Consider the following 13,748-nt stretch of genomic DNA (forward strand, 5'->3'; position numbering starts at 1 on the left):
TGTTTTATTGCAGTTGCTGAAAATGTTTCATAATTTTATTTCTTTTTTTATTTAACCAATTTTTTTCTTTACAGATAATAAACCCAAAACATAAGATATCAGAGTGGGTCCCACAGGAGTGCAGACCTATCGCTCAAAACAACCTAAAATTGTATTTTAAACAAAATTGTTGACAGTTTTAAAACCATTCTTTTTACTCCAACCAGTTTGTACAGAGGAAGATAAAGCTGAATGAACATGTTGTACATTACTGGTTCCCTTTCAATTCTTGTTCATTCTGTATCTCGCCAAAAGATCCATCTCTCCTCTATATTCAGCTTGCTATTATGATATGAAGTGTCCGTGAAGACCACAAGCTTTCCTCAGCCCTACTGGATTCAGATGTATCCCACTGAACAGTGCAGAGATGACTTGTTCGAGATTCTTATCTCGTGGATTTACAGTTTCTATACCAGCGGTATTACCAGTACTGAGCACCTTTTATCAGTCGAATCACCTCAGCGGATTCATTTCTGAGGAAACCTGCCCATACTTACTGGTTACTGGTTTACTGGTTTCCTTTACTGGTTCTTACTCACTGCTGCACTATTTTTTAGCCGAAAAAAGGGATTCTGACCAAGGTAAGGGTATCACATCCCGTTGATGTCTAGTAGCCTGTGGTGTTTTAATCTCCAGTAAGGATCCTTATGCCATGTGCATTACACACCTGGCCAGGAAACATGCCCAAGCATCGCTCTGTGACCCAAATGTATTATAGCTGCTCACTCACTGCTATAAATGCTACTGCTATGATCCATGCCTCTTGATCACCAAGCCTTCAACTGAGAAGGATGCTACACCTGCTCAGTTTTTAGGTTTCCCTTAGCTTGGTGGATATTATGAAGGTGGTATACCCCCCCATTTTTTTCTCTGCTGTTCCATCAACAACTGCTCACCCTCAACAGCAGAAAATCAGAGGACAAGTAGGAGGATGTAGAGGTGCTCATGCACCTTCTACGGGTGCCATTCCTCCTTCGGCACAGGTGTTCTGTTCAGCCATCTCTCAGGGCTGTTACCCAACATCCAACTTTGATTATGACCTCATTGAGGTTTGTAAAAGCTGAACAATAAGTGGGCTACATCTCTGAGCAACCAGGTGAGTGTGACCTGTACCATTGGACAATGCTCCCCTCTCACTTTCCAACTAGAAAACAGCTGTTTTCCACGTTGATGAGATGAAGTGATTTTGGGATCAACCTTTTTTCCCCCTCATTGTATGCCCGTCAAAAGCTACTCTGAATTGGATGAGAATGAGGAGGGCGCCGTTGAACCTCTTGTGAATCTGAATTGCCAATACCCTTTTGCTGCTCATGCGCAGTCCTTCCCTGGGTGTCTTTCCCAACAACCATGCCATTCAGGCTGCAATTTGCTGTGAAGCCCCTTATTTTCAATGGGGTCATTGCTTCAGAGGCAAAAAGGGAGTGAGCCCTTGTGTTGGTGGCAGAAGTATCTTCCCTCTACAGCAAGGGTGCAATTTGCAGGATCCCAGTGGAAGAAAGTCAGCATGGCTTTTATTCCTGCTACTTTCTCATTTCTCTAGATGAGAGGGCGGCTTTGCCCTATTCTAGATTTACATGTTCTCAATAACGCCTAAGAAAAAGGCTTGGCGAGCCTAAGTGTTTTGCTTTCAATTCATCCTGGGACTGCCTCAATACAGTGGATCTCCAGGATGCCTAATCTTGTATAGAATTTTACACTGCTCACAAGAAGTAAGTAATATTTGCTTTTCCAGGCATAGCCTGAAAAATTCTCATTTTCAGCTTGCACAAAGAAGCTGTTAAAGACAAACAGGGCGCACAATTTCTACTTATATGGACAATTATCTGTTATGTTCTCCCATAGAGAAGCAGTTAAAGTAAGACAGTGATTCTCGCTTCTCAGCTTATGAATGAATGTGGGTTTCAGGATCAATCATGCCATGAGCTGTCTAATTCCCTTTCAAAAAATAAAAAATAAAAATCTGGGACTTCGGATCATGCTATGCTTTCAGAGCCTCCGCATGTGCCCCATATGATGGTACGGTTACTGAAGATAATTCAGCTCCTATCAGGCGAGCCCTTGCCACTCCCAGGTGCACAGGGACCTGATGTCCGAAGCTCATGGGCAAATTTATCATCCCCACCCAGATCGAAAGACTCTCTGAGTTTGGCCAGTGAGTGCAACAGACCTTTTTTCCTAGTATTAGTGCCACTATTCAATGTGCCAGGGCTCCTTTTACACGCTCATTGTATGACAGCAAGTTGTGTGTATTTGAAAGGTGATGTGAGCAGAAAAGGATTGTTTCCTTTCAGTGCTGTGTTTGAAAGGCTTGGTGAACAAAGGAAAAGCCGTTTTACACCATTACTGTTTTTTTATCATTTCTGAATTTGAAAACAGGGCTCATTTTGTCAAATCACTACACACACTTTAACAGTTTTGCATCGTATGCCGTGCACATGGTTCATACGGTCGGCCTCAGTATGAAGCAGTTACGTAAGTTACACACTGCTGTGCTAAATAAATACCTTTAAGACTGAAGTCTACATTACCTCCACAAAGTCATGTACGCCTAATTGCTGAGCTTACAGTACAGGCACCAGAACAGGTGTATGTACACCCGACAGCCATGATCGATCAATTGGTTCTCAGGTCGGGGTTTAACGGTACATTTATTTCTACTAAATTGTCAAGGTACAGGGGTCACAGTCCAGTGCAGGCAGTCACACAAAAAATACATGCTTCTCACTATAAAAGTTAACTTCACAAGCGTGTGCACCGCCTAGAAAACTTAATTGTAAGCCTTTGGATTTGCATGGTATTGTGGGAACTGTAGTGGTTTAGGAGTACTGCTATGGTAGCTGTAGTCTTGTTTGTCCCCTACGCTCCCTCTCATCTCTCTGCCTCTCACTTTTAACTTATTCCAACTCATGGCAGACTGGACAAGGGTGATACGTCAGCGTTGAACATTTTACACTTAACTGCTTAACACACTACAGGCTGTATTAACTTCCTCAGGGGGACTGTACAGCACTAGACTAGAATTACTGACTGTAATTTGCCCGGCTCTGCTAAAATAAAATGAAAAAAAAAAAAAACTGTGTTAGTCTTATGTTTTGTGGGTTTTTTCCTGTTCGTTCTGCCCCTTACACCAATTCACAGATGTGGTATTTGTGATGGCAAGGGACAAGCATCCTGTTAGATTTCAGTGTGTAATGTAGAGAAACACTGGGTGTACTGGTCTTTAAAAAGTATGAGGCTAAGACTGTGTGTATAGGTTCATTTGGAAGGTTAATTTTAGTGTGTAAGCAATCATAAAAAACTGTAATATGTACTTGGCTGCCCTCTCGCTGTGTCATATAGTATTTGAAAGGTTTCCTGTAGGTCAACACCCTCTCATTTGCTGCTTTAGCAGGGCCTCACAATGTCCACACTTGACCTGTCCTTGGTCCCATCCTGGGATCTATTAAGCATTTTCTGTTCATCCCTCCTGTGTGTACATAACATGGTTGCTTTGCTGCCCAGCCCTGTCAGTGACTCCTTCTAAAATTTGCATTGCATTGGTGTTAGAAACTGTCCGTTCTCCTCCTTTCTCCTCGAAAGAAATGCATTTACACAGACAAGTTGGCTTTTAGAAGGCTTTTGGATACACAAATCAGCTTTTTGTTTCCAGTGCCGTTCCATACAGATGTAAGCCTATTATATCCCAGCGCTTATCCTATTGGATGGTGGAATCAATTGGGTTGGTGCCTGCGGCCAAAGGCCTGCAGCCCCTTGCAAGCCTCAGGGCTCATTCCACTTGGAGCATGTCTGTTTCACGGGCTCTTTTTAGAGGTGTTTCTGTACATGACATCTGCGCTGTGGCCAGCTGTTCTATGCTGCACACTTCAAAGACCTTAGCTGCTGTCATTGCACCTGCATCTGTCTGGTCAGTACAGCTTAGGAAAGCATGCAATACTGGAGGCTGAACTCCCATGTCACAGTCAGTCCTGAGACAGACATTTTGTTGTTGGTGTTTACATGAAGGGTCATGCCGAAGACACTTTTCATAGTCCAAAAGTAGTGAATGTTTTATATCTCATATACTATATATGTGTATTACGGGTGTAAGACAATTCCATCTGTATCCGTTTCTGTATCTGTTTAGTGCTCCGAATATACTGCATGTGTATCTGGAACTGTATGTGAATTTGAACCCAAAGTGGGCAGAAATGTCCAGGACCCTCACCAGAAATTATAGGGAAACTGTGTGGTTACTAATGCTAACATTGCTAACAATACCAGCAATTAGCATTATAAAAAAGATGCTACTTGGTGGCCACTAGCAGACGCTGGCGTCCATTGATTGCCAGCAGCATTAAAGCATTCATGTATGCGTGAGCTGATCTTTTAACAGTCGTCCATTTAAACTGAAAAGGGGGAGAGATCCAATTCAGCTCGGCTTCATAGACAGTCAAAGTCCTCTCTGATAGTGTGTGTTTTACTGCGGTGTCACAGTGCCATCTGCTGTTCACTCAACACAAGGACACATTGTAGCCCAACACTTCTGCCTGTGTGTGTGGACATCTAAGACCCTATGTACACCTGGTTGCTTCATACGTCTTGGGGATCAGGATTATATCTGGATAAGGGCAAGCCTCACCCATCCAGATTTGAGCCACGTGTGATAGCAGTGTAAACACATCCATCTCTCCAAGAGACATTTCACAACCAAAACCCCTCCCAGCACAACTGAAACACCAGTAATAAATGCATGATCCATCCCACACATCAATGGGATTTTAGTCTGACTAACCAGAGACGCATTTGACTACCAAGTGTGAATGCATGTGGCTAAAATCTTATCAGGATACAATCCAGATGCTAGCCACATGAAGTGACCAGGTGTAAACGTGGTCTACGAGTGGGTATGGCTGGATGTGTAGATGTGAGAACTAGTAGATGTGTTTGTGTGTGTTTGTGTGGGGAGAAAGAGTGCAAGTGGTCTGTGCACATCTATGGGTGTGTTTCGTTGGTCATTGGATTTTCTATATATGTATGTGGTATGTGGGCATAAGCTATGTGAACTGTATGATCCATCAGAGGGTGGTGTAGGTCAGGGGTTCAAATCTGTTCAGATCACAGAAGTAAACATAAACAGACTGCTGTGCTGCTCAGAAGGTAGTGCAAAGCACACAGGGAGCATCACAGAGAAGAGCCAATAAATAAAAAGCTCAAGTTATAGGTTTAGCTAAAAGTGACTAGGCTGGCGGTTAGCTAATGTGTGCTTCAATTAGAAAATCTTTTTTTTGTAATATCTTACCTATGACAATATCAGATTTCAATAAAATGTCCCACCCTAGCATGCACTCCTATGTATGTGTGGGTATTACTAAGTGCACTTTGTATGTATGTGTGTTTATAGGCAGCAGAAGGCTTACATTGCCACACAGGGTCCACTGGCAGAAACTACTGAGGACTTCTGGAGAATGCTGTGGGAACACAACTCCACTATAGTAGTAATGCTGACCAAACTCCGAGAGATGGGACGGGTGAGGGAATTATTAACACACACATATGATTGTTGGACTATTTATACTGGATACTGATCCTTTAATACATGCACAAACACCATACAGTACACACAGACAGACACTGACATGCATGATGGATGTGTGCTTTTTTTTTTACCCTGCAGGAGAAGTGCCATCAGTACTGGCCAGCTGAGCGCTCTGCACGCTATCAGTACTTTGTGGTGGACCCCATGGCTGAGTACAACATGCCTCAGTACATCCTCCGCGAGTTTAAAGTCACAGATGCCAGGGTGCGTCTCTCTTTTTTTCCACATATTCATATTCTCAATGCGGCGTTATGTTTTTATACAGTCAGCTGTCAGTTAAACCCTCTGCCAAGAACAATTAGTCCTACCCCAGGGCTAGTTTAATAACAGAGTGTGTTATAAACACAGAGCTGCAGTGATTTATGACTGGGGTTCTGAGTGTTTTGATTAGAGTTTTAATTGGAGTTTTGATTAGGCCTACAGTTCTGATGGAAGTGAATTGAAATTAGGAACTTTTTTTATTTGTATTGGGTTTTTATTTTAATTGGGTTTTTAAGTTTGAATCAAAGTTTTGATTAAGGTTTTGATGAGATTTTTGAGTGAAGCCTCTGATTGGGGTTCTCATTGAGGTATTGATTAGGGTTCTGGTTTGGGTTGTTAAGGATGGTACTCATTTGTGCTTATTAGGGTTTTGATTGGGGTTCTAATTGGGGTGTTATTTGGGTGTCATTGGTGGGTGCTGATTAGGGTTACTGTTTTCATAGTGATTGGGGTTCTTACTGGGGTTCTGATTAAGGTTCTGATTGGGGTGTTAGGGAGGGCTGTCATTGGTGGGTGCTGATTAGGGTTATTGTTTTCATAGTGATTGGGGTTCTAAACTGGGGTTCTGATTAAGGTTCTGATTGGGGTGTTAGGGAGGGCTGTCATTGGTGGGTGCTGATTAGGGTTACTGTTGTCATAGTGATCGGGGTTCTTACTGGGGTTCTGATTAGGGTTCTTATTAAGGTTCTAATTGGGGTGTTTTTTGAGTGTCATTGGTGGGTGCTGATTAGGGTTACTGTTGTCATAGTGATTGGGGTTCTTACTGGGGTTCTGATTAAGGCTCTGATTGGGGTGTTAGGGAGGGCTGTCATTGGTGGGTGCTGATTAGGGTTATTGTTGGAGTATTGATTCTTTGGGATTTTTAGAGGGGGTTGTTCGTTTTTTTTTCTTGTTTGTGTTTTGATTGAGGCTCTAAGTAAACATCACATCTAAATTACTCTTCTTTTTTCTTTTGTCTCAGGATGGCCAGTCCAGGACTATCCGGCAGTTCCAGTTCACAGACTGGCCGGAACAAGGGGTGCCAAAGACGGGAGAAGGCTTTATTGACTTCATTGGCCAGGTGCACAAAACCAAGGAACAGTTTGGCCAGGATGGACCAATTACTGTTCATTGCAGGTGAGATTGTATGTGTGTGTTTGCGCACATGTATTAGCATGGGTAGCATGTGTGTGTATATATACTAAAACAGATGTCTTGATCCAGTTTTTGCCCCCAATCCGATCCTAGAATCTAGAATGCTGAGCACCAGCCGATGCTGATCTGATTTTTTTTAGTAAAGAAATGATATAATGTGGTTGACATTGTAGACTTTAGTTCTTAGCTAACTGGATCAGAATGGGACATCCATGACTGTTATCTTCGTTTTAGGTTTTTCCCAACTAAAAAAAACACCAGCACCTCATACAAAGGTTTCATATGACAGTGATGTGTGCTTTAATATATATGTGTTTAATGATGTGTGCTCTGCCTCCTGCAGTGCTGGTGTGGGTCGTACCGGAGTGTTTATCACTCTGAGTATTGTGCTGGAGAGGATGAGGTATGAGGGAGTGGTGGATCTGTTCCAAACAGTCAAAACACTTCGCACTCAAAGACCTGCCATGGTACAGACAGAGGTAAGAGAGAGTCTGTGTATCTGAAGCCATCTAGGCTAACATCTTACACTTATAATTATATGTATTATGATTTTGTTTAACAAGTTTTAAAATATCTTACAGTATAGAATATCTTACAGTTATGTTACCATAACACTGTAAGCCAGGTGTATAATATTTTGATGATTAGGTTTATGAGACTAAATAATATATAAATAATAACACTAATACATAATAAAGTAAAAACATCAAAATTACTGGCATAAATAAGAAAATATAATCTGATACATGCTTTCCGGCCCCTTGTGGATTATCCATGCACTGCATGCACTAGAAAAACACATGCAGATTTCCAAGTCTGAAATGACTGGAAACCATTATGTTTTATGTTTTAGTTTGAGCAACAAATTATCAAATATGATGCAAACTATTATTTTTATATGCAATGTGGTTTTAAATTTATATCAGTTTAAAAAGAAAATCAAAATGAACAATTTCAAAGAATTAGATTGTTTGGCACTTTGGTAATATTGCATTATTCAACAACAACAACAAGTATTTGTTAATGTTAATTATGTTTATTATTTTATTAAGGTTTATTATTCTACTGTGTACAGCATCTACTGTAGACTACTCAGTGACTACCATGAAACTAGTCTGTAAAATATGTTAACCCATTTACAGACCCTTACAGGTCTGTATCAGGTATGTTGGAGTAGGAAAACACTAAAATACACTGGATAACCAAATGTTTATGGACACCCCATCTAATAAATGCATTCAGCTACTTTAAGTTGCACCCATTGCTGACACAGATGTGCAAATGCACACACACACACAGCTTGAGAAAAAGAGCTGTGGAACTGTATTCTCTGGGACGATGATGCTCCATCCCATACTTTTGGAATGAGTTAGGGATGAGGTGAGGTGGTGATCATCAACATCCTGACCTCACTTTTGCTGCGTTGAATGCAATCAGATCCTTACAGCAATGCTCTAGAATTTAGTAGAAAGTCTTCCTGGACAGTAGAGATGGTTACCCAAGAAATCCAGGAAACCTAATGGATAAATTTCAGGAAAATACAATTAATTGAGCAGGTGTCCCAATAATTTTGTCCACATGGTGTATGATGGACAGGACTATAAAAGAACCAGAACTGGAAACCAATGTTTTGGCTGAATAGCAAGGTTTGCGTGTTGTGCCACAGAAATAATGAGTCTTTAAATAATGTTTGTGTGTGTGTGCGCGTGTGTGTTTTCAGGACCAGTATCAGCTGTGTTACAGGGCGGCTCTGGAGTACCTGGGCAGCTTTGATCACTATGCAACGTAACCACTCACGGAAATCTCCGGAAAGCCCTGGAAACGCCCCCTCAGGAGAGCAGCCAGTTCTTTCTGAGCCAAAACCAACCCCACTGATTCAGTACGCAGGCTGTGGGAGAGAGATAGAGAGCGAGAGAGAGAGAGAAAGAGAAAGAGGGAGAAAGAACGAGTGAGAAGAGTAGAGAAAGTAAAGGAGAGTCACAACTGGAAGCAGCAACTTCACACTGTCGTCCAAACGTGCGTCCGTCTCTCTTTCAGAAAACAACAACCACCATACCATTCTGGTATCTATCTTAATGTACACCATCCCCTGTCTCTGTAATCCTGCTGAGAATGCAAATGACCTTACTGATTTCTTTTGTATCGCCGTCTTCATATTAATCATTATCATCCACGTTATCATTATCTTAATTAATAATATTATTATTGTTATTACAATACAATACAGTTGTACCTACAACACAAGTATGTCATTGTTTTGCCATTTATACTCCTTGTTTAACCTAATCTTTCTGTATGGGGTGTGTTTTTGTGTTTATTTTTCCACACGTTGATATCCGTTTATGATTTTATTATTATACACTCTTTTATGTTTAGTGCAGAGGGGCATGTATTTTAACATGACCCAGGTGACTCATATTAGAGGACTCATACTCCGAGCTGCTGATCATTTCTTACTTTTTATTATCATTATTATGCTGTTTTAATGATCTGCTGTTATTCAGTGGGAGAGGGGGGAGGAGCTATTTAGGACCTTTTCAGCTCCTGATACTTTTCTGAACAGTTATCTGTGTTAAAATAAAATAGATCAAATGGCGTAAAGCCGCAGTTAAAGGACCACCTTTCAAAAAAATAAAAGAGAAACAAGAGTAATAAGATCTGAAAAAAATGTGTGTACAGACTCTGGCTCTGATTTTAAAAGAAAAAACTAATAGCTGTAAACTGTGATTTTTTTCTGGAATCCTTTTAATGAAATCGAACAGCCTGCGTGCTGCATAAGCAAAGCCTTTGTTTTCCCAGGTTAAAGGTCAGCTTGTCCTGACAGACACTCAGAACAGAAAGGCCAGGCTGTGGCCAAAGAAGCGTCTCTGAAAATGTACAGCTGTCAAACGATATCAACCAGGGCTGCAACAATTAGTCAATAAAGCCGATCACCCCTCTGACTCCCTCTGACTACTAAGTGTAGAGGGTGAAAATGGCTTCTGTAGTTTCATTCCAATATATGATGCTCTATAATGTTCATATTATGCATAAATCCATTCCGACAGATTGTAATACACTACAGGAAGTGTAGAGGGCTTCTCTCGTGTCAGTGAAGAAAGGCATACTGCTGTGATGAGTCGTTTATCTAAAAAATAATCACACAATTAAGTAATAGTATGCAGCCCTAAAGCCATTTCACAACGTCCAAATTAGTAGCCGAAGTGGGTCAGCTGACCACGGTGTCTGGAGGAATCATCTATTTTGGCCCGTTATCCAGAGCAGCTGAGGTACACACCCCCAGCTCAAACTCTTCATGCGTGGTCCGGTACCATAACTGCCATACGATCACATCTCACTGTGGCTCAGAAAGATGGACTACAATAACATAGAAAAGAAGCAACACTGGACAGAGAATTTCTGCAAACTTCTGCTCAACTCAAGCGTTCCCTTCTCCCCGACGGCCCGAGCGCAAAGTGGATTGGAACACATGGGACTGGGCAGATGAATTACCTTACTTTGTGTTTGGAGCGAAATGTACGAGGGTTCGATCTGTTGTACATGCAGTCTGTTTTCTATTTGTTAATAAAATAAAAAAAAACTAAGAGAAAATATGTTCCAAAAACCTTGGTGTTAATAAAGTTGAATAATTGGGTTTTTTATATCGCTGTCATGGCTTCTTTGTTAATGTGTGTCAGTGGATGAAGGCTTTGGCCTACATGAGCATTTTGTGTCTAATGCCAAGTGAAATACTACAACCTAGGTCCCTAGTCGTCAGTGATTCGCTGGGTTAGGCCTACCTCAACCACCAGATACTTTACAGAACACGACTACGGCTACGGTCTGGATACTAATCCAGAAGCACAGTATTACACTATGTTCATGGTGCATTGTCTCAACCACCAAGTAATCAGACCTATGGAAAAGAAATAAATAATATAACATACCTAATACACCCAGCCCACCCCCTTCACCCATTTTCTAACCACCCACAGCATTATAAGCTCTTCACAGGGGTCTTAGGAAGGCACGTCCCTTCATCAGTGCTTTGCTGAATTAAGCCCATGACAGCTCTGAAAGACTCAACAATGGCTTCTCAGGCCCACTCCCAGCTCCAAGCTCACTTTACAGAATTTAGCCAGATTACTCCCAACTTACATCAACAGCCAACCTCACCTTCTTATCCCCAACCACTGACTACATTTCCCATGAAATCAGCTGATTTCATTTCAAAGTACAGTTGGAAAATATTTCAGAACATCTGAAATGACTTGTATTAAAATATATTTTACACTCATGAGCCTAATGTCTCACTGTGCCCAATGCCAAGTGTTGGCTAGAGGGGCATAAAGTCCCCTAGCACTGGGCCGTGAAGCAGTGGCGGTGTTGGAGTGGCGTTTTTGATCCAGAACTAATCATCCAACATTAGTAGCTCAGCTCTAATGGTCGTAGTTGGATGCAATCAAATCTTCACAGCAATGTGTCTGTGTCAATGTGTCTTCTCTAAAGAGAAAAGGCTGATAAACAGTGCAACAAGCTACTGAATATCATTTTTTATTAACAAGATCTCAACATCAGCGGATACTACTGTATGATGATATGTAGGCTTGGTGGGGCCGTAGCAGTGGTCCCTTTAATACATAAACACACACGCACACACACACATCGAAATACTTTTTCAGTGCACACACACACACACACACACACACACACCAACCCCTTCAATGCACATGCTCACACAGTCACACACATTTTCTTGCATTGCCAAGAGAACAGATGGCGAGAGCCCCTTCAGTGTGTGTGTGTGTGTCCTTGCCAATCCTCTGCTACTTCTTAGCCAAGGGTAGCCAGCATACAGGTTGTGTGTGTGAGTGTGTGTGCATATGTATAGCCTCCCCTGACAGCACTCTGCTGACCAGGACACTCCACCTGGATAATTTAGTCCTATTCCGATTACCTCAGATCAGGGCAAAGGTACAAATTACGGCAACTGTGCGAAGAAGGAATAATTAGGTTAATTAGGCAGCGTTTGTCCTCTCAGTGTAAAGGTCAAAGCTGCCGCATCGCTCCGTACATTGTAATTACGGAATAATGGGATTCAGTGTAATTTTGTACAGCCTTGAACTTTGGAGGAAAATTAGCTTCAACTCAATGTCCCCATTTTGGCTTTAATTAGAGTATTTTGGAGGGAAAATAATAAAAGAGCACTCGAATAGGTTCTATTTTTGTAAATACAGATTCAATTCCCCACTAAAGGCATAATAAGGTACTATGCTAGTTTTCCTTATTATGCATATTTTGTCCATTAAACCAGAATCTTAGGCTTATTTGAGCATTGAGTTCTTTTGCTGCTCAAAAACCTGAATAATTCATTCAAAACTCAGAACTCTTAGTTTGGATCTGATGAGGGTCTCTCATTTTAGCTTTTTATTTTCACTCCAGCAAGCTTGGTATGACACAGAGCAGTTTCCTGCCTTTTGGTAAAGAGGAAATGTCACTGAGCAATTCAGCAGAGTTTGATCTGAAATTCTCCATCCTAGAAAAACTGAACCACAATGCCTCTGACAGCTCCCTCATGGAGGAGCTTTTAGACATCATGGTTGCCTGATGCTGAAACATCGTTTTCCAATAGTTTTGTGACAAAGCTCTGGATACAAAAAGTGGGCTCATGTCACGGACAACTGATTACCCAGTTCTTTTATTTATTTATTAATTTTGAAAGAAAGAAGGGAACTGGGTGTAGTTAGTAAACTTCACTCACAGTGTAGATCCTGTTCTGCCCACATTTGCAGTGTTGACTATATCATTGTGTTGTAGGCATCGCAAACCTTAGTCTCGATCAACACCACTGTAAGAAACCAAAGCACCATCCAACCACTCTGACTGTATTACATCTCAATTATCAGATAAGGCAGAAATCTTTAGAAAAATCAGTGTAATTTAAGAGTAGTGAGATAAAATAAGAAAATAATCTGTCTGAGAAAATGGAGGGATTTTGAGCAATTACAATATTCACTCACATACTTTAAGAACTTTGAAACTTACACTGTAGAACAACCCAAGACTTGCTCTGGATATTGTCCAGCAACCTGTTGCACTTAGCTAGATTCTGCATCCGGTCAGCCCACATATAAAGTATGAGCCACTTTCGTATAGTTTTTATATTTAACTTCAACACGTTTCATAAAGATGTCTGGACAGTCTATATGGCCCATATTGAACAATGTCAGGCAAATATATATAGGTAGCTTTCTGCGTTTGAAGAAAGTGAGGATTGTAGGATAAAGTGTAGTGTTCAAAGTTCAAATCAGCCCGCTAACCGTGACGTGTTTATCAGGGACTGTAACATGATTGGTTCCCGTTTTGACAGACATGAGTTTCCACCAATACAAAGCTCAGAAATAAACGGTGCCTAATATCGTGACCAATCAGACTCAAAGGCGGGTCTTATTCAGACAGCCACATTAGCATGCTAACGTCAGTATATTTTGTATAGAATAGAACGTATAGTTCAATTAACTCTCACAGCGTTTCATAAAGATGTCTGGACAGTCTATATGGTCCATATTGAACAATGTCAGGCAAATATATAGCTAGCTTTCTGATATTTTTATACTCAACTTTACGTTTAAAGAAATTCAGGATAACGTGCAAGGAATGCTGGAATGCTTAGTCCTCCTTCCTTCCCGTCCATGTGCTCAGTTCACAGATTTTTCATTGCATGTAATGTTTTATGTTAAACAGCCGCAATTTAACAGCT

At 41.1% G+C, this 13,748-nt stretch overlaps 1 protein-coding gene across 15 annotated transcripts in view; it reads left to right on the top strand.

Moving 5' to 3' along the window:
- Positions 1-10,635, top strand: part of ptprfa (protein tyrosine phosphatase receptor type Fa) — a 288,662-nt gene extending 278,027 nt beyond the window's left edge. For all 15 annotated transcript variants that reach the window (XM_072683950.1, XM_072683949.1, XM_072683951.1 and 12 more), the window contains 5 exons: positions 5,420-5,546; positions 5,693-5,818; positions 6,837-6,991; positions 7,353-7,488; positions 8,730-10,635. In XM_072683950.1, the coding sequence (XP_072540051.1) occupies positions 5,420-5,546; positions 5,693-5,818; positions 6,837-6,991; positions 7,353-7,488; positions 8,730-8,798 (613 nt within the window). In that variant the 3' untranslated portion in view covers positions 8,799-10,635. The remainder of the gene's footprint in view (positions 1-5,419; positions 5,547-5,692; positions 5,819-6,836; positions 6,992-7,352; positions 7,489-8,729) is intronic.
- The last annotated feature ends 3,113 nt before the right edge of the window (positions 10,636-13,748 follow it).

This window comes from Salminus brasiliensis, chromosome 7, assembly GCF_030463535.1.
Source record: "Salminus brasiliensis chromosome 7, fSalBra1.hap2, whole genome shotgun sequence".
Lineage (NCBI taxonomy): Eukaryota > Metazoa > Chordata > Actinopteri > Characiformes > Bryconidae > Salminus > Salminus brasiliensis.